This window comes from Lagopus muta, chromosome 7 (assembly GCF_023343835.1).
Source record: "Lagopus muta isolate bLagMut1 chromosome 7, bLagMut1 primary, whole genome shotgun sequence".
NCBI lineage: Eukaryota > Metazoa > Chordata > Aves > Galliformes > Phasianidae > Lagopus > Lagopus muta.
In genome coordinates, this window is record NC_064439.1 from 4,482,885 (window position 1) to 4,508,548 (window position 25,664).

The 25,664-nt window shown below is 45.5% G+C and overlaps 1 protein-coding gene across 1 annotated transcript; it reads right to left on the reverse strand.

The window, feature by feature from the left end:
* Positions 1 to 1,180: 1,180 nt before the first annotated feature.
* Positions 1,181 to 22,227, reverse strand: GARS1 (glycyl-tRNA synthetase 1). The gene is made up of 17 exons (XM_048951714.1): positions 21,923 to 22,227; positions 18,996 to 19,097; positions 17,468 to 17,570; positions 16,323 to 16,464; positions 15,534 to 15,622; positions 14,771 to 14,847; positions 13,383 to 13,528; positions 12,361 to 12,510; positions 10,664 to 10,826; positions 9,557 to 9,721; positions 8,074 to 8,182; positions 7,692 to 7,836; positions 6,569 to 6,654; positions 4,765 to 4,874; positions 3,505 to 3,598; positions 2,562 to 2,752; positions 1,181 to 1,400 (listed from the first exon to the last, which is right to left on the reverse strand). Exons 1-17 carry the CDS (start codon positions 22,100 to 22,102, stop codon positions 1,275 to 1,277), a joined length of 2,178 nt encoding a protein of 725 aa, XP_048807671.1. The 5' UTR covers positions 22,103 to 22,227; the 3' UTR covers positions 1,181 to 1,274.
* Positions 22,228 to 25,664: the final 3,437 nt, after the last annotated feature.

Consider the following 25,664-nt stretch of genomic DNA (forward strand, 5'->3'; position numbering starts at 1 on the left):
AGAGACCAAAACACAAGTAGGTGTTGGTATCTCTTAAATGGTGTGGGTCACAGATGGATTAGTGCTATCCACAGAAGTGCCATCTCCATCTACAGGGAGGCATATGGGTTGCAAGTCCTCTACTGCCCATGGGAAGTGGGGTACAGGTCTCTCATCTCACCTGCTTGGAGCAATCCTTGGTTTCACCCTTTATTGCCAAAAGGCATTGAATGGAAAAAAGTGATCCTGCTAGCTCTCCACATTCACAGAACTACAGAATCCTTAAGAGATGGAAGGGCATCTTTCAAGGTCATCTGATTTATCTCCTCTGCAATAAACAGACTCACACAGCTCCATCAGGTTGCTCATAGCCTGGTCCAGCTTGGTCTTGAATGTCAGCAGGGACAGGGCTTCCATCACATCTCTGGTCAACCTGTTTCAATGCCTCACCACCCTACCTGTACAAGACTTCTTTTCTTACATCCTACATCTCCCTTCTTTTAGTCTGAAACCATTTCCCCGTGTCCCATCACCACAAACCCTGCTAAAGTCTGTCCCCTTCTTTCTCGTTTTCCCCCTTTACATACTGAAAGGCTATTATCAGGTCACCTCAGAGCCTTCTCTTCTCCAGGCTGAACAGCCCCAGCCATCTCAGCCTACAGCTCATTCCCTCAATCAAGCAAACCTGTGCCAAGCAAGAACAAGAACTGGATTTCCCACTCCTTTTGCTCACCTGTAGGCAAATGCTCCTAATTCTGCAGAATATCACTGAACACCTGCAACAGAAAAAACACCACACAGCCCCATCTCTTATGGGGTATATATATCTCCTATAGCTGCAAGAAGCACCAAAAAGTGATGAGGACTGATACCTTCAATATCCCTTCATGAACAAGGCCAGACAGCATGCAGCATCTTGCATGGGCATCCAAAGTGATGTGAGCTGATGACAGGGGTGTACGGTCTTGAGGGACTGTAATAATCCTCTGACATCCACAATCAGCATGAGGAGCAAATAAACCAACCACAAGTCATTCCTGAAGAAAGCACAAGGCTGCACAAACACAGAGAAGCAGGCATATATAATGGCCTTTTTATTCATAACACCTTTTATTCCAACTGCAGTTACCTTTAAAGTTCAGTTCAGGCAGCGATTGAGGGGAAAAAAAATAAAACAAATAGTCCCTGTGTGCACAAACAATGCAGCTTTGAATAATACACGATAAGTTTATTTCATATTAACATGAACAGTAAAAAGTGGACATGTGATGGGGTATTATTTCAGTTCCTTTTCTTTATTCCTCTATTGTGTCCTTTTTGCCAGTCTCTTGTCCCTCAAACTGTGGATACTTGGCTTCCACGTCAGCCCAAGTTAGATAACCGTTCGCCAGGTCACGAATTATGGCAGGAAGTTCAGAGACCTGTAGACAAATCACAAACACAAATGGAACATGAACCTATCAGAATCTATTTGTTCTGCTGGATATTTGGGGAATGTGGGTAATTCAAAAAGAAAAAAACACAGCAGCTGCATTAGCTAATAGGACGACTTAAATCACAGACTGTGTCATCTCAGCAGACTGCTCAGTTTCTCAGGGTAACACATGAGGAGAAAGAAATTGTCACTGTTGTGGACCACAGCAGGATTAATCCCTCCTAACACTATGTTACAGCTTTGTAAGGGAAAGAAAACAATACACATATCCAGAAGATGCTGTAAGCCAAGGATTTGCCAGGCCACAATTTGCTCTACGACCAGAACGAAAGGAGTTGCTGGTTGCCTTGTCATTGCTCCTCACTGTGTGCTGGCAAAATTGGGAAGAGTCAGCTATAGAAAACCAGAAAATTGGCAGAAAATTGGTGATGACAGTGCTATGTGACAGCAAGGGTTATGCAGGGGATACAGAGGCAGAGGGGTGCTCTGAGGAGCTCACTAGGCCTGTTGCACTGATCTGAGCTGGAAGAGCTCAGCCTGGGAGCTCAGCACTGCCTCCTGCTGCTATAGGAGCCAAACTCTGCCTGGCTCCTACCAAGAACGCAGAAGGGGCACAGAAGACGTTTTGCTCACAGGCAATGAGACTGCTATAAGGAGATTTGCCATTGCAGTCTCTGCATTTCAACCATCTTAGCAGAGTGTGCTTAAGGCAGGCATGCCTTTAGGGCAATATTTCACCAGCTTGACTGCTGCTGAAAAGACCAGCGGGAAGCAAGCTTTGAAGAACTGTGCTTGAACTGGGCTCTGTCAGCCAGGATGCAGCAGGCACAATTCTTTTGCCTTTGGTGCTTTTGGATTCAGAAGTGCCCTGAAAACCAAGCCAGGGTTTTCAGAAGAAAAGCAAGCTAAAGAGCAGTGTAATCAGGCTGAAGCACAGCTTTCTAAGAACACCAACGCTGCATCTTAGGAAAATGAAAGCCTCTCCTGACTTCAGAAGCAAGGCCAGCATTTTCTGTTTGAATCTCTGCCTTGTGGGAATTGGCGACAACTCCCTTGCAGACCACAGATACAGGTGGATCAGAAACATCTCCCTTCCCCTGTAAGAAACCAATCTGGCTGCAGCAAAACCCATCTGCCTGCCCTTTACCTCAGCTCGGATCTGGCGCATCGAGTCGCGGTCTCTCAGCGTGGCGGTGTGAGGCGTTCGGTTTACGGTGTCGAAGTCAATTGTGATCCCAAAGGCCACGCCAACCTCATCAGTCCTGGCGTAGCGTCGGCCGATGGAGCCGGAGGAATCATCCACCTTGTGAGAAATGCCATTCCTGGTGAGTGCTTCAGCTGCAATAAGCAGAGAAGGTGGAAATAAATCACCAGGACTTGTTGCATACTCAGCAAGCAACCTGTCTGTAGCAGAGGCTCCCTACACCCTCAGGGCACTACCTGAAATGAGGCACTGTGTGTCCCCGGTCTCAAGCAATACCACAGGTCCTCATTTTGATTTGGACAGGACAATCAATGTTCCAGTCCCTGCCAAGACTCCAAGTTCAAACCCACTCCACAAGTACATTGCTGCTCACGCTGCACCACTCAACCCTCACCCAAAGTGCAATACCAACAGGAAGGTCACTGACTCCAAGCTGTCATTGCAGTGCCACAGCTTTGCTTTAACACAAGAATGAGCCAGCCTAACGTGTGTGAAGGGGCAGGCTTGGCATGGGGAGGCAAGGTCCAGAGCAAAGTCTGATGCAGACAGCAGAAACCACACTGCCTGATAGGTAGCCTGTGTTTCTATCCTTCATGTATTTACTTTCAGACAGTACAAATGGAAATTTTGACAGAAAACAAAGTAATTGGGCTTATGCACTGTAAACCAACACAGGGAAAGCCAAAGAGTCAACTATTTTTGAGGCTAGTCTGAAAAGACTCATAGATGTTCAAAGCTAATAAAAAGCTTTAGTTTAATGGCTTTCCCTTTGCACGTGTGAGAGCTACATGAACCCAATGCTACTTTATCCTCTCCAGCACTGAGGAATAAAACTCTCTCCCCAGTGCACATCACCACTGGGCCCACGGTGCTGTTTTTCACTTACATAATTCCTTGACAAAAGGCATGAATTCCTGATTCTGGCTGAGAGGAAGAACGGAGCACTTGAATGGTGCTACAACAGCTGGGAAGCTGAAGAACTAAGGGGGAAAAAAAGAAAAAGCACAAATTAATACAAGTTTAACAGTTAGAGTGGGTTCTTAAGAGGAGAGAATAAGCTCTGAGTGAGCTTAGGGGCAGGGGGATTCTGAGTAGCTGTCTTTTTGTAAGCCATTAGCATTCAGGGTTTCAGCACTAACACCTCACACTGCTAGAGAAAGACTGACTTCCTCCAGCTGTCCTCCACTCCCCCCTTCCCTCCTAACAGCTAATGTTACCTCTCATCCAAAGAGAAATCTACCAGAATCCTCTCTGGAGGAAGTGATGCTCATCTGAATTATAGGAAAATGAAGGGTAAGAGGATTCTCTCCAGGAGATTTAATGTTCTGTACAGTTTAATGGGAAGAGTTCTCACAACATCCATCTCGCTCTGTTTAATTCCCATAGAAACTTAGCATGCACAGGGAATATATGCAGCTCAAAGGTTTTCATAATTCTCCTCAGACACCCCCAGAAACAAGAAAGAGCCAAAAGAACCAAAAAGTCCCTTCCTGGCTCTTACAGTCAACAGGACCTTAAAGGGAGGAATGCAGACACAACATAATTACAGAGAGCAGCCCAGGCTCTTCAGAAAGCAAGTTGCAACTTAAAAGGGAGAGAAGTATCCTAGATGTCATGAGCAGTTTCTGACTGAAAGTCAGCTGTGTCCCAATTCTGAACTCCTGAATCTTGTTTCTGCACACACATCAGAGCACATCAGAGACACAAAGGAATGCAGTTATTCTGGGGTGCCCAAAATTACAGATTGCATCTCAGGGAAGAGTGAGGAAACGGCCAGTCTATTGTCTATGTTGCTGCACAGAAGTGTGATTCAAGGAAAAGCAGCAAAAAAGAGGAAATAAAATACTGAAGAGGTGTTTTCTCTATGTGATGGGACCCTGCCAGCCAAGTTTGAAGCAAGAAAGAATTTCCTTCCCTCTTGCCAGCAATATACTAAGAGCCTCATACACACACTCCAAGTGCTCCCAGTGCACGTGTATAAATGACACCTACACTGGCAAAACCAAGAATTCAACAGCCTGCTTGGGTTTTCCTCATCTCCACTGTGTATTAATGCAGCCTTATTTTAGCCCTTCCCCTTGATGGTAGGGAGAGGTGAATGCCTGCAGGTGTTTTTAGGCTGAGGCCCAAACACAGGAAAGCTCACCGTTCTCTGCTCGTCTCCTTCCCGAATGCGGAATGTGTGCTCAAATACTGTGTACATGATTCTCCCGATACCAAATGAGGGTTCAATTACATTTGGGACGATTTCTTCCACTGGAACACAAAAATAAAATGGACATCATCATTAAAGAATTTATTCCCCCCAAAAAAGTGTTCACTGAAGCTGCCTTTCTGCTCTGAAGTTCTGATTACACGTAGTGGAGCACATGGAAAAAAGAAAGGTTAAACATTCCCGCTCTAAATACACACAGCTGGAGAAAAAATCTGGACTTGATTCACATATAGAATGCATTTAGGCTGTAAATAACAAGTCTGCTTCCCCTCCCTGGCCCTAAGAATGAACAGCACAGCACAACGCACATCCATGCGGATGAAAACTTTCGCACTCCGAGGGGCAAAGTCTTCTCCAAACTGTTTAATAATGGGAGATGTCCTCACACAGTGCCAGGGAACATGCTAACAATTACACAGCCTGAGTGATGGCAGGGTAGTACTCCAGCCCTGGTCCACTTCAGCTTCACCTACCAACACCACTTCAGTATCCAGCAGGCTGAGCAGAGAAGCATGGAGTTTCAGATCCAGCTCAAATTCCAATAAAGATTTCCTCTGCATTCCTGAGTTTTTCAGCTGCCTGCTGCATTGCTGTTCTACTCCCTGTTCTCCAATGTGTCCAGGGGACAACAGGGGGGAAAGGATGAAGATCAACTATTTAGTGCTTGCAAAAATTCTCAGGAGACATGATGCACTACTTCATGATACATCTGTCATTCTCTCCAGCCTTTGCCACACATCACTTAGAGAGGCTTCTTCTCCCTTCTCTCCCAAGTAAGAAGGGAGCTCAGCAGGCAACTTCTCTGAAGTTACAATGAGGTAAGACTTGGCACAGCATCAGCACTTGCAGACTGTAAGGCACCTAAACATCTCAGTGGCCCAGCTGCAAGAACAAATACAGCTTGTAGGTGCTACGAGTTGCTCTGCTCTTTCCTAGGAGCACATATCACGCTCCCAACCAAAGGCAAGATGAGACATCAGTTACACTACAAACTGGGGAAACACCTCCCTCAGCCCCCAGCTATGCCAAAGACTTCCCAAATGCCCTCAGGTGAGGTGCTTACAGAGCTGGCTAGAAAGACAAGACTTGTTTGGGGAAATAAATCCACATATATTTTGTTAATTCACCTTCTAACCCCATTTCCCATATCAAAGCCCTGTGGAGATGCAGCCTGATCAAAACAGGTATGATTTTCAGCTGCCAGAGGAGATGACTGGACTCATCGTGAGCCTGGTCAGCTTGGTGAGCTGGCAGGTGCCAGAAGACTTCTGGCTGCAGGCAACAGAGTGAAAACTGGAGCTGTAAGCAGAGAACTGTGCCCACAGCCCCAACACCTGACTGCCACAACCCATCTGTTACACTTGAAATGGACTTGGAGATTGAGGCTCCCAAAGTTGGTGCACCCTCCCCAGCTCCTCCATCACTACAGCAGTTGGTTCCAACACCCCCTTACAAACCCCTAAATATGCAGATAAAGCAGCAGGAATATAATATATAGCATGAAGTCTATGAAACAGGTTACTGAACAGGACCAGACAACAGGCCTGTGGGTGAAATCCCACTGCTGAGTGAAGCTTTTCCAGCTGTTTTAAACAAATTTCAAGGGAATAACATTTGAGGTTTTTCCTGTGCCATGGAACAAACACCACCAGGACCCTGCAACTGATCAGCTCCACATTCAAAGCATACCCTGATCTGCCTCTTACATCTGTTGATCAAACTACAAAACATTTACCATGTAACGTTTTCTGAAATCTCTTCACAGTAACCATGTCCTTTGTTAATGTAAAAGTTTTCCCTTCGGTTTCAACAGTGAATTCCCTGCAAAGGAAAAAAAAAGTCATTCAAGAGCTACAGCAAGAACTAAACAGGTTATATTTCCATAATTGCATCACTTTACTTTGAGAGGAAGACCATAGAAGCCAGAGCAAACCCCAGAGATTGAAGAAACGTGTGGCATCACCATTCAAATAAATTCAAGTTAATAACAAAAACTACAACATAGAAATTAAAAGCAACCATTTCTATAATCACAGTGAACTTAGTTGTGGTTAAGAGCCTGAGGCAAACTCAATTAGGAAATGGAAGAATCTCAGAATGAAGAATAAACACCAAAGGAAAAAAAACAAAGGCACAATAAAACAGGCACTTGCTGCAGACTGTACATCCTGTCGAATGCATACTTATAAAAAGTTATGCCAGTTCTGCCTTTTTTCTTATTTCACCCTTGAAATACACAGCTGCTGGCCTGCTTCAGTCCATTTGACAACTGTTGAGATCTCTTATATTTTAAATTCCTTGTATGCATGAGGAATGCACGCAGACAGGTTGAGGAAAGATACACAAATTGGTGCCTCGATGCATAAAAGACCATAGCAAGTGCTAGTGTATCACCAAATGCTGGGGAACACCAGCTCTGTTCTTCCTTTAGCTAAATCTTTAGTTCCCTCTCTCTCAGAACTGTTTGATTTGTTTGATTTTAAAACTATCTGCCAGCCCTGCTCAGTTCTGAAATCAGAGTAGGGAAGATGGTGAACACCCATTTCACTGAGCTGTGCCTCTTTATGGGTTAACTCCATTGCAATCAGAAGCTCATTCCCATATAAATAAACAGATATTTGAATACCAGGAATACAAAACTGTGTGCATACATCAGATATACACTGATGGATGACCCACAGTGACGTGGTGGAAGGAACAGCACTAAAACATTTCAAGTGACCTAACTAGCCTATTGTCACGAGAAAGCTGGCTTCAGGAGGCTCCAACTCATCAAACAGCAATTTGGGAACCCACATCAGAAGTGTCAGAGAAGGGTAGGACATACACACACACACAAACACACACACACAGCTCACCCTTTGTCGTTCAGCAGCTGCTCCATCTCAGTGACGTAGCACTCATCACACATGGAAAGGTATTCCATCACCACCTTCGCGTCCTTCTTGTAAGCTTTGCCAATGGCTCCCTTGTTTGCCTCAAACTGAACAATGTTGACTGTTTTGTATGATGTAGTTAAGGAAAAAAGCCAAGCAGGACAGTACATCCCCTTCTGCCCACAACTGACATCACCCACACACTCAATTCTTTGCAGGTTATTTCCCAGAGCTCTGCTGACCCCTAACTGATAAATCTGCTCCCTGATAAATTAACAGATTTAACTTTAAGAAGAGTTGCATATTCTCTAGGATGCCCCACTGTCAAATTTTACAAGAGAATCTGGTTTATTCTGAAAGGATATAGGTTCTTTGAGAAGCTTCTCAGCTATAAGAGGAACTTTGGTGGCTCGAGCATGGCAGGAGAGGTCATAGCAGGAACGATCAGCGCAGCCTACAATCTCAATCCAACCCTGAAAAAACAGAAGTGAAAGCTTTCACTAACACACTTCTCTGTCCACTTAACTGTCAAATTTATGTTTGTTTTCCCTTAAGCCCTCCTTTCTCCCATGACTGCTTTTTTCTACATAGTTAGCTCTATTACAACAAGCAGCCATCGCTCACTAGTTGCTCCTTCATTAGAATGGTTCCGTTTGTTTCCAGAGGAAATGATCAGTTATCTAACCAGTGTCTGTGTTCAAGGCCAGGTTTTCCACATGACTTGGCAGAGCACAGTGCTGTGCTAACAGCTCGGGGCTGGGGCCAGAGTATACAGTCCTTTCACTCAGACACTACAGGCACACGAAGACATGACCCCCAGATTGGCTATTCTGACAGAGGCTGTGCATGGGGTCCACTCACATAATGGTCACTGCAGTGTCACACACTAACCCCACAGACCTCAGCAGAATCCTTTCCATCTTTCAGCTCTTTATTAGAATTAAAGCACTTGGAGTTTTCTAGGCACCTTCCAAAAATCTGCACATATTCTAAACTCTTTGGAAAGGCTAACTGAAAAACATACACTTCACCAGATATGAAGAAGCAAATATTGAGATAAATTCTTCTCTTCCATAGTCAGAAACATAGGTGATGTACTTTTGAAGAGATGAATTATTTCACTGCTCATTATAGACAACTGCCTAATTACTATTCAAGTGATACACTTTGGCTTACACTTACTGAAAGATCCAAAGACTTTCCAAAAGAATTTAAAGTGAATTTAAGCCTGCTCCCTAACTGCTCACTGCTGGTTCACCTACAACAACAAAAATATGCCACTCTTCAAAATCCAGTCGACAAGATAAAAGAAAAACAAAGCACTCAAAGAGGCCTGAACTGAAGAGCTCTTGGTGACTCAACTGGAAGGTAAGAGCTCTTTGGAAATCTTTCACTCAGCCCCAGCTGGCTGAGCTGGCAGGTATAAACTAATTTCTCACACCTTGCAAGTGGGAAAGGAAGGAACATTTCTAGCAGGAAGGAATCAATCCTGGAGTAATGCCTCCATGGAAACAAATCCTTGGCCACCACTCTTACAGGGGGTTGCATTTTTTTTGGAAAGCACCAGGACTTGGTTTCACTTCATTGCAGAATGAAATTCAATCGGTACAAAATCCACAGGTGACTTCAGTCTCCAGCAAAGGAGTCTGAAGAATGGACCTACAAATGAGCACAAACAGCTCAGAGGCATGAAAGGAGCTGACTTATCCCCTGAAGTCCTTCGTGATTCAGATTATACTGTGCTAACTGTGTGAATAACATGGGGCTGGACAGAAACAGACTCTCCACCTTCCTACAGCAACAACAGAACTAATAGGTAGAATTTGCTGTTTCAATCTTTCACTTACATACGATGTTTTGGACTCTGCATCCCAGCAGTCACAGGCATAGTGAGCCATCTCATTCTCCATGTGCTGTCGGAAGCGCAGCTTGTCAGGGGATACACCAACCTTTGTAAGGAAGAGGTAGATTCTACCAATGAAGTAACCAAGAACGGAGTTATTGATCACGCCCTGAAAGAATCCAAAGCAGGAAGAGAAAAAAAAACAAAAACAACACACACAGATGTTAACTCCCAGGGAAGTAAAGCCAGGATTTACCATAACATGGTAAGAACGTTATAGACAGAAGTTCTTGTAGCTGCCTGGGACAAAGTACTACAAACTGTCTGAAACTCACTACTACATCTCTTCAAATTCAACTAATAATACTGCCAGGAGCTCCATCTGATGGAAAACATTGGTTTGTTATCACTCTAGGACTCATTATTAATTCTCCATGATGATCACCTATTTGAAGAGACCTCACTGTACTCACTGGTGTTACAACACTGCACGTGAATTCCAGTCAGGGTTCAGGGCTCCACAACAGCTCTTCTCTACAGTTTACAGTCTCAATACAAAAGGCTTTTTTGTGGTTTAGGGCTTTTGTTTTATAAGCCCATTCATTGATTGTTTGCATGTGTGGAGAACAATGCAGTGAAGCCCCAACATGCAAGCCAAATACAGCTGGGGGTCAGCAACTGAGTATTAGATTCCCAGTCACTGTTGATCTTTTGGCAAATATTAGCACTCCTTACTGTTCCACTCCAAATAGCTAAGGGATAGATCCCACTATCCTAGCACTACCTGCAGCCTTTTATCACTGTTAGCCCATCCCTGGAGATGTTCTAGCCCCTTGGATGGAGGCTTTGAGCAACATGATACAGGTGGAAGGTATCCCTGCCCACTGCTAGGGGTTGCAACTGGATGGTCTTTAAGGTCCCTTGCAACCCAAGCTGTTCAATGACTCTACGTGAATCCGTGATCAGATCTCAGTCACACTGATGCACCTGAGAGATCCGAGCCTTAAATCTGGGAGCAAACCCCAACTGGCATCAACACACAGTTTGTAATTCAGCCTCCAGAGCACTAGTCTTAAGAGCAGGCTCTACATGCTCACAGAAGGAATGTTACCTGTTGAACAGCATCTCCCAGCCGCATTAAATGGGCAGACTGCCCGCTGAGCTGGGCCTTGGAAGAATACAGGAGGATGTTGAGATCTGCCACACTCTGAAACTTGGGATGATTTTTCTCACTGGGATCCACAAAGTGCTCAATTTCTGCCATGGTGAATTCCCTAATGGAGACATCAACCATTTACATTAAGTACTTGGTACTTCTGCCACAACCCTCCTAATAAATGACTCTGTTTTTGCCTCTCACAAGAAAGTCAGGGGTTTAAAAAGAAAAATAAATTCATAGCCAAGGCAATTGAAAGATTGGAACCAGCCTTGACATTGGCTTTCCTTTAATCCCCAAATTCCCAATAAAACATCCCACAGTGTCATTTAGAAATATCTAGTCCACGTTTATCACCACTGTGATTCAAACCAAAGAACACCACCTTTGGAAATCCTTCCCAAAACTGTCTGCAGTTCTTTCAGACTATTGCATAGGGTCAATGAAAAGTAATCCACTGTCTAGTTCAGCAACCTTAACTCATGTGAGAGGTGCCTATAGGAGCCAGGTTAGGTGATGATGTCTTGAAAATAATTATAATGCCACATTCAGCAATGGTGTACAACCTGTTCTGTTTGAGGAACTTGCCTTTAATACACCTATACTCACACACTGATTCTTAGCCTTCTTGACTGAAATCACACTGAATTAGCTTGTTAGCAAAAACCTTAAAAAAAAACCAACAACCTCTGTGTAATCATTAACTTTAAATCACAAGCATCAGAGTGCAATACCCTAGGATAGCATAATAACCTCCTATAAACGTGGCTCCTATAAATGTGCCACAAGCATGTGATTTATACCTGACTGAAAATGTATTTCCATGACAGAAGTTGCTCATTCCCAGATGTGCAGGAGAGAACAGGAGGTCTGAGAAAATTCTAAAGCACTCCCTTAGTGCTAATGATGCCACTGCCTGTCAGTGACATTCAGAGACCATATTAATCAGTTACTGAGTTTACAACACACGCTGCCTGTGTGTACAGCAGAATCCCACTAACAGTACATCAAAGTTCTCATTCCCAATTAGATAGAGGAGACATCTGCTCAGAATAATTCAGTTGAGATGCAGTGATTACCCTTAAAGAAGTGCAGTAATCACTTTCACCCTGAGATAGAAAGCTTCAAAAATAATTCTCAGGAATAATCCTGAGCTCTCCCTGCTGGACTGATGCTGGGACACAAAGACAGGTCTTGAGTCAGGTAATCTCCTCACTTCCTCTCTGTAATAAGCTTCAGAATTGCAGAATCTGCAGAATTGAGACAAGCAAACGCTGCTGCAAGGTCAATCACATTTTGATTCCAGATTTCAGTCTGAAAATAAACAGTGTGATATGATTAAACTAAACTGTACATCCTGTAAAGAACACAACTACTTTTAATATGATTTCTTTACGGTGACCACTAAGTTTTTGTGATAAAACTGAGTTTAATCGAGGTGTTTCTAATGGAACAGCTATTTCACAGATCCTAGACAGAACTCTATTGTTAAAACCTCAGGTGAACGGGTTCTTTGCCCAGGAACCCTAAGACTCACTAGGCACATTATCAGGAACCTTCTGAAGTGAAAGCCACAGGACAAACAATGAAACAAAAGGGAGGTGCCACCCACTCCAAGGCACCCTGCTGCTGAAAGAGGAAATCTGCAGTACCTCACTCTGATAAGGCCGGATCGGGGCGAGATCTCATTTCTGAAGGAGTTTCCAATCTGAGCAGCAGCAAAAGGGAGCTTGCCTTGGTTGAACTCGAGAAGACGTTTGAAGTTGAGGAATATTCCCTGTGCTGTTTCTGGCCTCAGATAGCTGAAAGGAGAAAATCAGGGAGACAAATGTGTGGGGAAAGTAGTTAGAAAAATAACAACGGTTAATAGAAACCTTGACACAAAACACTGAAGCAATAGGCTGTGAGGAAACCAAGTGGCCAGTACAGCCATAGAGGTCAGACGGACTGCACCCTCCCTGCCAGCCCTACGTGAGCCTAGGCTGTGCCAGACTGCTTACAAATGTGGATTTGGCAGGCAAACCATGAATGCACCTCTGCTATTTCCCAAACTGAAGAGGTTTTAGGGTAAAGCCCTTTGAATCCCAACAGTAATGTGAGACACTCCCACAGAGAACATCTCATACATAGACTACTTCAGGTAGTCATGGAAAGCGTGACATCTATCACGAAACCTATCTCAGGGCATCCCTAACTACAGCATTCTCCACTTTTCAACAGGAATTTCAGTTTTGCAGTTGGTTCCCAACTGAAGACAAAAGCCTCTGCATTATCACACTGAGTACAGATACCTAGTAAATGATGTTACCAATCAATCACTCCATTAAGTAAATTTATCCTGTCAAAGGTCCACACTGCAACAGCTTCTCTACATCCAACAGATCACTGACAAATGGGGACCCAACATTAACTGACTTCTTGGAAATGACAATGCCAACCAGGAAGGGCACAGCTGTGATCCATACAGCCTGGCTGCTTCCAGTACTTCTGTGACTTTGTAACAGTTCCTCCTTCTTTTTGCCAAGAGGAATGATAAACTGCCATAGAAGGCTGGGACTCAAAGACAGGGGAAGGTTACTCAAGAGAAAACCACATACTTCAGTCCTGCTGTGACCTCAATGTTAATTCCAGATCATCTATGAAGAAGAATGAGCAGCATGAGATTAGTACCAACCCAGGCATGTTTCCTCCGGGCCCAATGGAGGTCTTGAACATCAGATTGAAAGAAACAGGAGGGGAAAGGTCATTCCCAGTGATAGGTGACTTCACGTTGTAGTTCACAAAGAGATCTGCAAGCTCTTGCTGGCCATAGTTGTCCAACTAATATCAAAACATAAGAGAATTACTTTAATTAGTAAATAAGATAATAGATAATGACACATATAATAGATAATTATATCCCCTTTACCTGCTACTGAGCATGATCCACAGCTCTGAAACACATGCCTAGAATAGTCAAGCAAGCTGAAGTCTGAACCAATGAAAGAAGTATACCCTGGACATCTGCAAACCCATTTTAGCAATGTCAGTCCACAACTCAGATACATAGAAATGGAGGTATTATGCATGTGAGTGGGTGTAAATCAGAAGAAAAGTCACTGGGACTGCATCACCACCCACCAGTAGCTGAAACTATTCAGATGAAGCTAGAACATTGGGCACAGCATGTTGGGAAGGAAAAAAAATACAGCAGCGAGGGAGAAGAAAGCTGAAACTTCTGCAGTGCTTTCCCTGCATTCATTTCCTTACTTCTCTTACTTCATGTACTAGAGAAGCCTCAAAATAGGAGAAAAAGAAAGTTTATTAATACAGGGATTCCTCCAACAGATTGCAAAGGTTCAAAGCTCAGTGTGAAAGAGCTAAGGGCTGCTGTTCAGTGATGCAGCGCACAAGAAAGGGTTGCTCCTTGAAGGAAGCATCTGCTCTCAAAGCATTTACCCTACAAGTCGTCAGAACAAACATCAAAAAAATAAACACCCAAAGAAACAAGAACTAAAGGCAAATGCCTGCACAGCTGCTCAGGAATGTCAGACTGGAGCAACAACTCTTCTCACCACACACAAAAAAAAGATAGGAAAATCTTTGCAGGGTAGTGGGAGAAGAGAAACAAATCTGAAGTGCTTCAAAGTCAAAGCAACTTTAAAACATCCCAATTCAGTGCTAAGTGGTTCTGCACCCTGCCAAAACTCATCTGACTGCTCTCTTGCATCACAGACCCGCAGTGAGGTTTTGACAAAGGCAAAGGGGGACTCAGAAGAAACAGGCTTTTTACAGCAGGTGGAATGCAGCAAAGCAGACAATCTCCAAGGACAGAGCTTCAGCCCTACCAATATAGCATTCAAAAGACAGCCACAACAGCAGTAACTATCCAAACAAAAAAAGGAGATGGAATTAGCCAGGAAGTTTCCAGTATTTCGGAACACAGACAGACCTACATGCATCTCTGAGGTGCAGAGTTTTATGCATCCTTAAGGAAACACAACAGATTACTTCTGTGCACTGCAGTTCCCTTAGGCACACACATCCCTGAAGCATTCATCTCCTCCTCATGCAGGCACCTACCTGTGTCAGAACATTTTCCATTTCTGCCTTTTTCTCTGCTGTGCACTTCTTGTCAGACATAAGCTTTTGCAGGTGAGCTGTGAGCAAGAAAATCCCACATTGAGTTTATATTGCAACCCTACAACTGACCCCAAGCTAAAGGCAGACAAATCAGGAGGATCCTCCAGCATAAGTACACATCCACCACCAGTTGACTTGCTGGTGTCTATCAGGTTAATTCCACTCCTGTCAGGGCAATGATGATCTACAGCTGAGGATCTACACTAGAGAAAACAGGGCCTTCTCTTATTTCTTTCTGATACTCATTTCTATAAACCCAAGCCCCTTCCTCCTTATTCTCATTCTATGAAGATCTGAAACTCAAACTAATGCCTGATGCCAAAGCAGCAAAGCTGATTTTATCCAATGCACTAAGATGCACACGCTGACTTGGTACAGTAGGGTTAGACTGTGCTCCTCTTTATAAGCAGAGCATTCTCCCTGAAACACAAAAGTAGACAACAAAGTCAAGAATTCCCAATCTTATTTGAGAAAAGTATTTTGGCTGTGTTTGCTGGAGATCCTGCATTTCCTTTAAAACACAAACACAACATTTAGACAGAGAACTCTGATAAGGATAAGCAAGTAATGATTAATGATCTATGATCACAATTGTGAAAGACCAGATACACCAACTGGCTTTCCTTGAGAAAGACATTTCTTTCCTATGCCTGTACCACTATAAGAAATGCCCAAACCCACTGGCCTTGTAAGAAAAACAAACCTTTTAAGAGATGATCAGCACGAAAACATTCCCCATTTTTCACATCTTTCACCATAAAGTCAGCAAACTTGTCTACATGGCCAGAAGTCCTAGAACAGATGATACAGAAAAGGAACATGTAAGCTGTTAGTGGACAGCCCTGGGTACAGTGTGACATTTGTGTGTGACCCACAGAAAGCAGTGCTCTTGACTCAGCTCAGAATCATTCCAAAAGCACCTGACATATTTAGCAACCTGCTGGCAATCTTAGCAGAAAGACACGGAGGTGAAATGGTCTAAATTCTTACTCTTCAGGATCGTCCCTACACCCAGGCATGGATAAAAAGAGGGCTTCCAATTCCTGGGCTACAGAAAAGTTATCTGCATTCAGAGCTCAGTTAACACACTGCATGCTGCCACCCCTCCACCAAGGGAAGGATGGCAAAACAATTGGGCCACTGCTCTAAACCATGACTTCAGCATCCCAGTTTTGGGCAGGCCATTTAAATCCTTTTTCTTGTCTTCTTGACCTGTTAGAAGAAGGGATAATGACAATTTCATACCTAATGGGACAGCCAGGAGACATTAAGACATGATTCTTACATAGTTCAGTCACACTGCTCTCCCACATTTATGCAACAACAGCTTCTCACCCCGATCTGTGCACTGGTCTGTAATTATTTGGCATTACAAAAGGATGTGGAATTGGGTGACCCAGCCTCAAGATCCCTATGGGTAATTTTACAGCAGACTGTAAAAAGCAACCATGACCAGAAATGACATGCTGTAGAAAGAAAGATTCATATTTACTTCAAAACTGGCTCTGGTGTGAGCATGGTACAGTCTATCTCCAGGATTTGCTCCTCCTGTATAAAGTGCTGTCTCCATGCCTGGATGATGTTGTTCTTCAAAGCACATCCGACAGGCCCAAAGTCATACAGGCCACTGACACCTGCAAAGAAGAAAAGGGGACAAGTGTGTTAGGTGCAAGATGGTACGAACTTACAATATCTGGAGGGAAACTCTTCCATTCTCAGCATTCCCACCAGCAAGTTTAATCCTGAGGTAATTTTCTGAGTGTGAACTGTTCTGTGCTAGCAGAATAAGGAATATGGCTCATTGCAGAGCACTTTTACATGAAGAACCATGATGGAAGTGAACTGCCAAGCACTTGGAGGGAATACTCTACACTATTCAGCACAGTTCAGCTGCAGATTGCACCAGGGCATCAGATAATGACAGATGAAACAGTTGTTGGTATGCGCAATCAACAACTCTAAGAGCTTCACTCCCCTCATCAATAGATTGGTCCCACAAAATATTAACCAACTGCAGAAGGTATCTGAATACAAAAGAGAGGAATCAAGCACGTTTCAAGGCAATGAACTACTTCAGTAGTAAGACATGCCCCTGTTCATCACCAGCTTAAGCACAAAAATAAAACCAACTAGAGGAAAATATTTATTTTACTTTCTTAGGTGGAAGAGGATTTAACCATACAGACACTGTGCTGACACTGAGCTGCCTCAAATCAGCTACATGAAGAGGTTTAACAGCCACAGTAGTTCACCTGCCTAATAAAGTTCATTATAGTAACATGTTCTAAAGTTCAAGTTAGTTTTTGCATTATCTTGCAAAAAATAAATAATCAGATAAATGGTTATGAGGAAACAAGCTGATCACTTCCCTTAAATCCTAAACACCCTCCCCCTCTGCAAGGCAACTGCCTTCTACTCTGTAATGCTTAAAACTTCCACTCATCTGCATTTAGGGAGAGGGAGACTTCTGGAAAAGCTAACAGACTGAAGGAGGAGAAAGTTTACAACCAACTTGGAAACAAAAGAAACCTAAGGTTGCATTAAGAGAATACCCCAAGAGTCCAGCTTTTCACACAGCTACAGAGACCAGAACATCAGCCTGAAGGAACTACAACTTAAATGTCTTTAAATCTGTACCTCCATAAATAGAAAAGGCTTGATCATAGAAAAACCTCCTTTTCAGAGTGTCTTCCATTTTAACTCTGTCCACGATGTCATCTTTGGGCTGTAAGGCCAACTCCTGTAATTCAAACAAACTGAAAACAGTTAACATCTCCCATTACTGACAGAAGGAAAAATCCTCTCCATTTACCATTATGAATCAAAAGTCTGTAAGGAACATTTTGAAGCAAAGGCATCTGCTCATTTTCCCGAGCAGGATGGCCATGCTGAGATTCAAGCACTCAGTGACAAACACTGTCACTGTCTGAAAACAGCATTTTAGATACTTGAGGTGGACTCATGCAGTCTAACTTTCAGGCAGCTAAGCCTGCACCTTTCTGTACAACCAATGAAGAAACAACTGTTATGACCCTGAATCAACAGCTCAGCAACTGTTCACCTGATCTGGATGAAAGGGGGTGAAAGACCCCATAGAGGAGCAGAATCATCTACAGACTTTAGAAAAGATATGGTCTGGGGACATAAAGGCAAACAATCTGTAACACTCGACTACTCTGCTCTTTTTAATCCTTCACATTCAGTTTCTGCTGTTTAAAGACAGCAGAACTACAGAGGAACTACAGAGCTTGTAAGCTGCAGCAGCAGCTGCTGAAGCAATCAAGCATTCACACTACTGCCTTCTGCAGAAGTTGTAAGCAACTGAGGTGCACTGCTGAAAACACTGTCAAGAGAAAACACCTATATGTAAGTGCTGCATTCCCAAGGAGTGTTTACAAGGCCACTCTTGCACTGACAGGGATACAGCCCACACAAATTGTGTAACTGCCAAACACACCTCTACGCTGCATCCTACAGGCTGTTCTCCACCAAAAGGTGGGGCTCAAAGGGCCACTGAGTTTCCTATCCTAACTCACCATTCTCTGTGTCAGGTTCCTCATGGCTGAGGAACAGAGTTGTGCTTTTGTATGTTTACTGATCTAGAGACAAAATGAACTTGAAGTTCTATTGTTTTGTTTGCAGAAAGACTTTTCAGGGCATAAGCATATTTAAGAAGGGGGGCACAGTTTCATGGCATCCTGCTCTCAAAGGATGAAGAAAGCCCTAAGTTATGTGACATCACCAAAAAACTGTTTAAACTGTAGTAAAGGATATGATTTCTAAGCAAGCATGTTGAACATCAGTTTGGGAATTCAAATGCCACACGAGGAGTGTGGAAAGGAAACTCAATGAACAGTGTTTCCTCTCACTGTGCACAGAAAAGATCTAAATAGTCAATGAGAGCTGGTGACACACACACACCTAACTTCAACTTCGACCATTAACAACAAACTCATTCACTCACATATTGAGGTTTGATGCTCACAGGCAACGAATGAAACTGTCACTGGTCAGAAAGATCCACCTATGTCAGCTATTTCAGAAGTGAATGCTCTAGCAGGCTATGATCGTTCTGTCAGAATCAGTGCTGTAAAAATGTATTAAGCAGAGATTCCAGGGCTTTTCTGACAGAAATGCAAAACTCACATTTAACTTCCAGACTCACCTTTGCTTCTAGGACCCTCTTCCGAGCTTTGAGCTCTGCTACAGCTCTGTCTATATCCACCTGGGGAGCTTTCTCTTCCTTCAGCTTCCTTACCAGTTCTCCCTAGAAGGTGACAAAAGAGAAGATTGTGATCCTTTCTTCAGACACCACTGACAAGAACTCCAGGTATTTCAGCTCTCCTGGCAACCCAAAGGGAAGGTTTGTGCTGCCTCCTCACTCCCCACTTCAGTCTCAAAAGGTCTGCTTCAACTGTTTCAAACACACTGGAGAGCTCACAAAACTGGGCATCCTTAGCCAAATTAATGCTGCCTCCTCCTCCCCACAACCCTGTTAAATCCCAGACCCATCGTTAAATCTTAGCATGCAAATACACTCCTCCATGCACCACTGTACAAATACGTCCACAAATCCTAACTTCTGTCTTTGAGGATGCACAAACTTGATCCTCAGGTGCTCAGTGTAGGCTCTGGGCTCTCTCTTACTAATAAGGCTTCCCTACTTTCTACCCCTTTTGTTTTTCTTCTAAGTTTATGAGTACTTCAGACTTTTCCTCTGCTAAACCTGGTCAAAACTGGCCAATAAGCACACAGCTTTTTAGAATAACATCTCACAGAACACAGAATTAATTAACAGTCTTCCTTTCCAGCCACTCTTCTTCAGTCAAAACCAAAGTCTATGTTGAATTACTGAGGACAAAGAAAAAGCATCAGGAAGAAAAAGCACAGAGATATCAGTACCTGAAGTATCAGTATCTGAAGGAGCATCTTCTAAGATGCTCCAAGTTGAGCACTTTCCTCATGCCTTGCACATCTCCATTACAAAAAAAGAGTAAAAAAAAATCACACTTCCACAATACCAGCTTTTTTCATTAGTTAATGCCACAGGCACTGATCACCCAAAGAGAAGAGAATGCGCAACTATCATTCAGAAATCAGATTTAAGAAAGTTCAAGTGCTTCAAAGAGCAGGAAGATTAAAGACTGATGTTATTAATAGAACCATAAAATCACTGGGGTTGGGAAAGTCCTTAAAGATTATCAAGTCCACAACCACAACCTAACCATGTTACCCTAACAACCCTCTGCTAAATCATGCCCCTGAGCATAGAAGAAGCACAGAAGCAGGAAGACTCTAAAGAAAGCATTAAAGTTAACAAACATATGACAGATAAATAAGAAAGCTGCTGTGCTCCTTTAGCCATGTCAGCTAAAAGAACATAAGAAAGCTGCAGTTTCTTTCCTGTTAACTACTTCTATCAAAATGTGAAAGTTTCACTCACTGCCATTCCTGGGTAACGTGGCAGAGGGAGGGATCTGAATTTTTTTTTTTCCCCTTTAAAGTAATAAGTTCAACCTGCCTTTGTCGAGCTGAGGGGTCGGCAGTGGTAAAAACATCAAGGCAGCAGCAAGGCAGCTACTGCTGACTCAACAGAGCTATCACTCCGTTCAATGCAGAGCATCTAGAAGCAGCAGAGAGCAACTCTTTGTCCTGATGTCTGAGTAAGAGAGTATTCAGACATATGCAAGGGGAAAGAAAAAAAAAAACAGCACCACTGAAGCAAGCAATTATGTTTGCTGACAGAACTCAATCTAATTAAAGCTACGAGCCTGAGCCCAGCCCAGAGGAGGAGTGCACAGCAGCACTCGATGTGGCAAATTTTTCTGCAGCTTTGTCCCATAGACCAATAGAGCAGAGAGGGATCCACCCCTGGATCACGGCAGCTTATTGCATCAGGCGCTGCTGCAGGAAGATACGCTGCTCACTTCCCTCTCCATAGGCTGTGAGTCCCTGAGGCTTAATTAAGCCGCTCCTCCACTCCTCTGAGGGCTGGCAGACAGGGTCTGCTGCACCATCATGTTCCAGCTACCCCAATCCTTCTTTCCCTATGCACAAACATCTCAGTGAATCACTACTGTAAGCCATTAGCGACAATAGTCCTGGTCCAAGCTAGGCATGTTTACCCCCACATCTCTCCTTGGCACCACAAGGCGCTCTGCTCCAATCCCACCGGCAGACAATGAGGGGACACTGATGCTAAACAGCTCCGATGGCAGCATCCACACATTGGAGGGCTCCAGGGGTCACTGTTTTATTGACAAGGAGTTCCCTACCAAGGCATTATGCTGCACAGTGATTCATAACAAGAACTCACTGAAGCGCTGGTATAATTAGAAGGCCGTAAATCCATTTAATGGGGAAACACGTGCAGAAATCTCCCAGCATATGGGACACACACGTAGATACGTGAGCAGCTAAGCATAAAGACAGTGGATTCAGATGCTGATGGAGAACCCACATGCAGTATTGCTAGAGCAGGGAGGAAAGGGAAATTCCTTGTGTGCAGGCTGTACAGCCACTCACACTGCAAGGGCACCAAGGTTCAGCTATGAAATGAAAAGCAAATCCTTCTCGGGTGATGATGGAGCTAAAGGTAACAAAGATCATAGAATCAACACAGAATCATGGAATGGCCTGGGTTGAAAAGGACCACAGTGCTCAACTTGGGCTGTATGCAGGGTCGCCAACCAGCAGACCAGGCTGCCCAGAGCCACATCCAGCCCGGCCGTGGATGCCTGCAGAGATGGGGCATCCACAACCTCCTCGTTAATAAAGACGCCTGCTAATAACACCCATACGAAACAGATACCAGAATGCTCAAACGAGTGACTTCTTATCGGGCCAGCACGCAGTGATAAAGGACACAACTGACCTCCAACACAACCTCAGCTCGAACGGGAAGTCATCCCGCGACCCTTAACGGAGGAGCAAAGCTCCGCAGTGCTGGGGCACGGCACGCAGCCCGGCAAACCCTGCTCGGAGGCCCAGAGACACAACGGGACTGCACGGTGCCGCTCCCAGACGGAGGCTCGCGCCCAGCTCTGCCCTCCGCCCGTCCCTCGCAGCGGATCGCCGCTCACGTTCTGTTACCTGATGCCGCACCGCCTGCCGCAGCGGCGCGAGCAGCGCCTCGGCTTGCGGGCCGTCCATGAGGGTCGCGGCCGGGAGAGGAGCGGAAGGCGGAGCGGACTGGCGGCAGAGCGGGCCGGCGAGGCGGCTGAGGAGGCGCAGTAGGGCGGGCAGAGCGCTACGGGGCGGCAGCAGCGGCATGGAGAGGCGCGGCGAGCCGCCCTGCCCCCCCCCGCATGATGAAATCCCCGCGCTGCGTAAAGCCGGCCCCCGCCTCGACGACGCACTTTCCGCACGGGCGGCGGCCGTCGCCGCCGCCACCACCACCAACGCGGCGGCAGATTCGGCACGGCGCCGCGCCAGCCGCCAGGGGGCGCCTTAACACACAGGTAAGGCGTATGGACGCTCGCAAAGCACGCATGCGCGCACGCAGCAGAGAGGGGCCATAGTAGGGGGGTGTTGCGATTGCGCTCTGCGGAGCGCGGGGAAGCGCGGAATGGCAGCGGGGGGAGGAAGGTGTGGAGGTCGGCCGTTGTGCGGGGCTCAGCATAACGGCAGCCCTGGGTAACACTGAGGGAAGGGGGATTGATCTCGGGTTGAGTATAAAGCGCATAAGTCGCTCCGGAAGTAATGCCTCCTATTTATTTCTACGGCAGTGACAATAGATGGGAGGAGCGCAGTAACTCCGGTCGATAGAGCAAGTTCTCGGATGCAAAACGCTATTTTTCAATCGTAGGTCACTGTGTTTTTGAGAGTGATGAACAAGAGGGAATACGTGTGCCAGAAGGTGTGACCATCGCTGTCACCACTGCTGAAATGCAGCACCCAGCCCTCGCTGTGCTCACATCCACGGCTGGGTCTCCATAAATGCTCGGCAAACACTGGTGAACGTCCACATGTGCCATTTTTTTTGTCTGCACAGAGGAATTCATTCCCACTCCTTTGCTTCATACGTGCTTCCATGTCAGCATTTTGTCACGCTGCCGTCTGCCGCACGGAACTAATGGGATATTGGTGGGAAGGTTTAGTTTTCACTGCCATCCCACCAATACCCGCCTCTGACATCGTGGGCCAACATCATAAGCACAACAGGAAGAAGGGATGTTATCCACAGGGACCTGGGATGTGGGCAAGTGAACCTAGTGAGGCTGGGAGAAGAACTTCCTGAGAGCAGCCCTGTGGAGAAGGACTTGGGGTCCTGATGGATGCAAAGCTGCACGCGAGCCAGCAGCCTGAGCCTGCAGCCCGGGAGGCCAACAGCAACCTGGGCTGCACCAGCAGAGGGGTGGCAGCGGGGACAGGGAGGGGACTGTATAAATATTCTGTTCTGTGATTCTGTGACTGCTTTGTGGGGCCCCGCATGGAGCGATGCTGGGGGAGGGATTGGAGCTGTGGGAGCGCGTCCAGGGGAGGGCAGGGGGATGCTCAGAGGGCAGGGGGATGCTCAGAGGGCTGGAGAGCTCCTGCTGTGCCGGAAGGCTCGTGGAGTTGGGCTTTAAGGTGTCTTCCAGCCGAAGCTGTTGTGTGATTCTATGATTTATCGTATGAGGGATTGGCAGGAAGAGGCAAAGAGGATGAATAGACGGCAAATGCTTTCTATGCCCTCACTTCTCCCAGCCTGCAGAAACACAGTGCTCTCAGCACCCCAGAAGGGGCTGGGGGATAACGCGGAGATGAAGTCAGACCCAAAAGCTGGTGATGTCCCCTCCCCGCCGTCCTTTTACCATCCCCACGAGGCTCGGCGGCTGTGTGCGAGACCACCAAACGGAAGGGAAGGGAGAAAACCTCGGAGGATTGCTTTTAGGGAGCAACGCGTACATATCTACGTATAAACAAGCACAAACTCCCGGCGCACAAGCTGCCGGCTGACGCTAGATGGCAGCGGCCGCTCGCTGCCTGCCGCCGCCCCGCCCGCCCCCGGCCCGGGCCCCGCTCTCCGGCATTCCTGCGGGGCCGGGGTGCGGCGCAGCCGGGGGCAGCGGGGCCTCGGCGGTTTCGCAACGCGCGGGGACGGCGCTGAGCTCCGGGACGGATCCCCGCCTTCCCCTCCCGCCCCCGCTCCTGCGTTCTGTTTTCTTTTTTCTGTTTGTTTTTTTTTTTCTTTTTTGCCTTTTCACATTTGTCATTTTCCCCCCTTTTCCCCTTTTCCTTTTTTTTTTTTTCCCGTGTTATTTTTTCACTTCTTCTTTCTCTTTTTTCTCCATTTTCTTTCTTCCCTTTTTCTTTTTCTTTCCTTTTTCCTTTTTCTTCTCTTTTTTCCCCCCTTTTTTCTTCTTTCGTACTTTTCCCCTTTTTTTCTTCGTTCATATTTTCCTTTTTTTCTTTTGTCCCACTCCCCTTCCAATTCCCCCCTTTTTTCTCCTTTCTTTTTTCCCCTTCCCCCTCTTTTTTTCTCCTCCTTCTTTTTTTTTCCTTCCTTTCTCTTTTTCTCCCACTCAGTCCCAGGGATGGTTGCCTTCCCTTAGCTCATTTCAGTCCTTAAGGCAACAAAATCATCCAGATACATCTCTCCAAACACAAGCCAAGCCACAGCAACATGCATGTGAGGATTCACAATGATTTCCCAGCACTGGGGGATTTTTAGGCTTCCAGCAAACTATGCAGGGCCTGAGGCATGCATGTGCTTGACCTGGCTTTTAAAGTCTATTTTTTTTGCTTCCAAAGCAAGGTGTCTGCATCCAGCCTGCTTCTAGGGTGCAGCCCCTACTACTGCTTCCTTCCAAGCCAAGTCTGGGGAGAAAAATAACTGGTTCTGTCCAAACTCACAGTTCAGAGCATGCAAATAATCATGGGATAAGTAAGCCCATTCCCAGGCATTGCTTTCATTTCTGAGTGTAAAGCTGCTCTGCTCCTCTTCATGATCCCTCCTGAACTGTTCGAAGGTGATACTGCTCTGCCCCAGGGCTGTGCCTGTCCAGTTGCGGTCCCCAAGTGCTGCCTGCAGGGAGGGATGCAATGTAGGGCAACCTCCTGCTTTGCTTTCATCACCCCCATCCTGGAAGTAATGGATTGGGTCTGCAACACCCGGTGTTGCTGAAACTCACCCCCTCCTGGGATGTGTGTTTTTTTTTTAGACTGAAATAGGAAACACAAACCTCACCCTGAGCTTCCTCTAGGGTTTGGTTCTTCCTAGAGGTTGCTCCTTGCCAGAAATTTATGCACCACTGGCCTTGATCCAGCCAAGAGCTTAAACTGCTTAGTTTCAAACCATTTAGACCCCTGCACTCCCCTCTTTGCTTTCATCCCTCCTCACCTTAAGCCCTCATCATCCTCTGGGCTCTCCTTGCTAGGGTATGCTCATATTATGTTTAAATTACCAATTGTGCCACTGAATACTTGCTGCTGCCTGAGGTGCTCAAGGAAAAGGCTGTTTGCCATCTCCATCAGAGACCCCCCACGTCAATGATGTACCCGTTCTCCAGGGAGTGAGACCAGCAGTTCACATTGGCACGGACCACCAAAGAAACTGTCATCCATATGGTCACATCTGCCTGACAGCTGGCACCGAGGTCTGCCAGGTTTGCCTGTGCAAGAGCTCAGACAGCAGTGCTGGTTGGTTCCCAACCCTTCTGCTGCCGTGAATTTCAATTCTGGTTCAGGGAATTCAAATGCATATTGATTAAGGACATTTTATGGATGCCTTGCAGAGCACATTAAAAATAATTTAAAACTTGCATGCCAGTATTAATGACTCTTGTCTCCAGCACTTTGCAGTGATTCAGTCTTGACTTTTAATTGAAACACTTTAGTTAAGACAAATGCC

Excerpts from the sequence above, each read along its gene's own strand:
- GARS1 (XM_048951714.1), bottom strand. The coding sequence starts at position 22,102 with ATGCCGCTGCTGCCGCCCCGTAGCGCTCTGCCCGCCCTACTGCGCCTC. Across the intron at positions 9,722-10,663 it reads TGGGAGATGCTGTTCAACAG|GGCGTGATCAATAACTCCGT; the intron begins GTAACATTCCTT and ends GGATTCTTTCAG. Across the intron at positions 4,875-6,568 it reads ATTTCAGAAAACGTTACATG|TGGAAGAAATCGTCCCAAAT; the intron begins GTAAATGTTTTG and ends TTTGTGTTCCAG.